Source organism: Geospiza fortis, unplaced genomic scaffold (assembly GCF_000277835.1).
Source record: "Geospiza fortis unplaced genomic scaffold, GeoFor_1.0 scaffold229, whole genome shotgun sequence".
NCBI lineage: Eukaryota > Metazoa > Chordata > Aves > Passeriformes > Thraupidae > Geospiza > Geospiza fortis.
The window spans coordinates 1,051,221-1,054,415 of NW_005054357.1; the positions used below are offsets into that span (position 1 = coordinate 1,051,221).

The 3,195-nt window shown below is 41.6% G+C and overlaps 1 protein-coding gene across 1 annotated transcript in view; it reads right to left on the bottom strand.

Annotated features, from left to right (window-relative positions):
- Nucleotides 1-460: 460 nt before the first annotated feature.
- Nucleotides 461-3,195, bottom strand: part of WDR47 (WD repeat domain 47) — a 20,548-nt gene continuing 17,813 nt past the window's right edge. The window contains exons 13-14 of the mRNA XM_031059175.1: nt 2,519-2,737; nt 461-1,853 (exon numbers count right to left, since the gene is read on the bottom strand). Coding sequence (XP_030915035.1) covers nt 1,711-1,853; nt 2,519-2,737 — 362 coding nt within the window. The 3' untranslated portion in view covers nt 461-1,710. The remainder of the gene's footprint in view (nt 1,854-2,518; nt 2,738-3,195) is intronic.

Sequence of the window (3,195 nt, forward strand, 5' to 3'; positions counted from 1 at the left end):
GAACGGGCCCCGGCTGCGAGACGAACCTGCGCTAAATGCAATGCAAGCTCAGGCACAGCAGGCGGGGTGTAAAATGATGGATGTACAACCAGACCCGCTCTGTAAAGATATAACTGGGAATGAAATTAATGTCAGGAAATCACTATTGCTATAGATCTAATTAAATAGATTAACAGCTAGAGAAACGCTATTTCCTCCAACGTAGCTTTGTGTATGCATCACTGTATCATACATACCTGTTGTTGTAAATGTATCTAATAAAGAAAAAAATAAACAAGATTTTCAGCTCTACACCATTGTATTATTACTTACTGCACGGCAAGTTCCAATACTTAAAAGCTTTGATACTGCTTCCAAGTATTTCATAATTCTGGCATACTTAAATCATAGGTCAAACTGCTGTATCATAGTTGGTCTGAGGAATTATAAACCAAGAATTAAAAATAACAGATGAAAGGGGTGCAGGTGTTGGAGGTCTTTATTGAGATTATAGCACAGATACACTTCTATAGTTACCTTTCCACTTTTATACGATAGTTAAAAATGCTTGCTACAGTGCACATATAATTTAGTAACCAAGAGAATCCAAAATGTAACTGCAGTTCAAATAAATAAATAACCTAAAGTTTAAGGTTTATATTTCAAAAAGTAAAAGGAACTGTACAATATGAAAATATAACAATACATAAACATTAGAATCTAAAGTTTTGTAGAAATAAAACTGCAATTTCCCATACATAAACAGTGCAAGAAATAAAATTCAGATAAGCTTCTGAACTGGGAATTGAAACAATTCTTAAGTTATCATGCAGACATAGCATTTTAAGCCATGCTGGTTTGTATTACAGCATTAATGGTATCCCTTTTACTTGAAAAATTGATAGCCATTAAGCTCACTGTGACAACTTCTGCCAATCCACTCTTTTCTACAGTACATTATACACAGAGGTATTCTGTTGCATTCAAAAAGTAAAATATTACATGTTTCTCCTGAAAAAAGGTCAATATTTTACTTTTCCCCCTCCAACATGTTAGCTGGTTCAAAATAATGTCATGTAGTAAAAACAGCAACATTTTTCCCAGGTTAGATGAAAAGAAAGAAAAACCCCCACTATATAATGGACCATAAGCAAGAAGTGGTTACTACCTAGCCAACCTTTAAATGTCAGATTTTTTTTTTTTACTAAAAATGTTGAAACTATGGAGATGTTACCAAGTTTCAGCTCTTGTTTAAAAGTGATGAACACAATAAACCTGAAAAAACAGTGGAAGTAGTTTTTCTGTGTGTGTGTAACTAGTTACATACAGACTTGATTAAAGTGTTCCTCAACTTAGGTTTCTATACAAAATTCTCATTGAGGCAAAGAACAAGGAATGCAATTAATACCAAACTGTAAACACATCATTCATGTTACTCTGAGTGCACATCAACAACAGAAGAGTTCTCCTCATAGACTTTGGCAACAAGACTACAATAGGTCACAGCAGCATGAGTTCAACATGGAAGACTGGAAGCACTGCAAAAGAATATACTAAAAACACCAAGACCTCCTAGAAACCAGAAAAATCAGTGACAGGTGCCCCTCCTCTTGGTAAGACACTCTCCTGCTCAACTGCTGCTCTCTCAAAGCCTCATTATTATTACTTGTTTGGACAGTTCCATAGTCTCGGTCTCTGTGCTTTAGCTGCATAGTTGCCTTTGTTTGCACTCTAACCATTGTAGGTCCAAAGAGTTACAGTTCTGTCTGCAGAAGATGACAAGAAGGAAAGATCTTGCGTGTGCCACCTGCACTGAATAACTTTGTCCTTGTGCTCCCCTACCACCATCAGAGGAAGCTGCTTCGTCAGGTCCCCTGTGAAGAGGAACAGAAATCATTACTCATGCCATGAGTCCATATGCTAGCCCTTGGGTGGAGGGTCTTTTTTTAACCAGTTTGCTTACTTCAAGTTGGCATCTGTATTTCACCTTATGAAGCCCACTTGAGTCCCTTCTCTCTCACACAAACATCGAGCATAACAAAAGGCCCCAGTGTTTCAATTTTTAGGCATTACTGGACAACTTAAAGAAGTACAACCTAAAAATGCAGATCTCCACCATTTTTACACAAGGTGATTAAAATGTAATGGTCCAAGAAAATCAAGTCAATTAGACACATCCAATATCTTTCCTATTCTTAACTTATCCCGATAAAAATGAGAATTACTATACTTTTTTAGGGCTTTTTTAAGGGTCAATTTTATGAATACTGTCTGAAAGCAATGGCCATCTCACCAGGCAAGAGTGTTAGTCAGTGGTTTTACTGTAATGAGACACTCACCCCAAAGCAAGATTCAGTTCACAGCCACACAACTAGCCAATTTCCACCAGACACAGCCACATATATACACGTCCAACCTTTCAAAGCTCTACTATTTTTCCCCCTTTTGAAGTAAAACCTGATCCTTGAGCCAAGTCCTCAACTCCAACGTGAAAAGCCCCCGAACAGGAAGGCAGCCGGTGACGCTCTGGCTGCGTTACCTTGCAGGTCTGTCACCTTGATCTTCATGTCGTAGGAGCCGGTGAGCAGGTAGTGCGCGCCGGGCGAGAAGCGCACGGAGCGCACGTCGCTGCCGTGCGGGTGGTAGCTCTGCACCATGCGGCCCCCGCGGATGTCGTACAGCATGCAGCTCGAGTCCTCCTGGCCCGTGGCCAGCAGCCGGCCGCTGGGATCCACTGCCACCGAGGCCACAGCGCTCCCTGCAGGGTCACAGACACCCCACAGCCCACGGCACAGTTAGCTGCGCTTCTGCAAGTAGCCAGCTTTTTTTTTTAACACAAGAACATGCATTGTAAAACAACACCGAAAGCTGGCCTCAATTTTAAAATGATGTGGGGAGTTGGGTTTCTTCTTATAGAAGTTTTTTCCCTGTAAGTTGCTAGGAAATGAACTACTGGGTATTTATGGGTAGTTAAGAAAAACAAAAGAAGTGGCCACGGTGGGGAGAGGAGTGTAGCATCTGGCTACACTTTTTCTCTGGGAGTTTCTCTTGGAAGGGAGGGATACAGCGGGATTTGGGGCAGGTAAAGGACAGGGCCGGCTGTGGTCTCTCTCTGGGTTTCGGAGGAGGACAGTGGGACCCGCGGCCTGGGGAAATGAATTGGCTGCCACTGCCATAACGCAGCCGGGAGCTGCCTTGCTTCTTTCCCGCATGCCC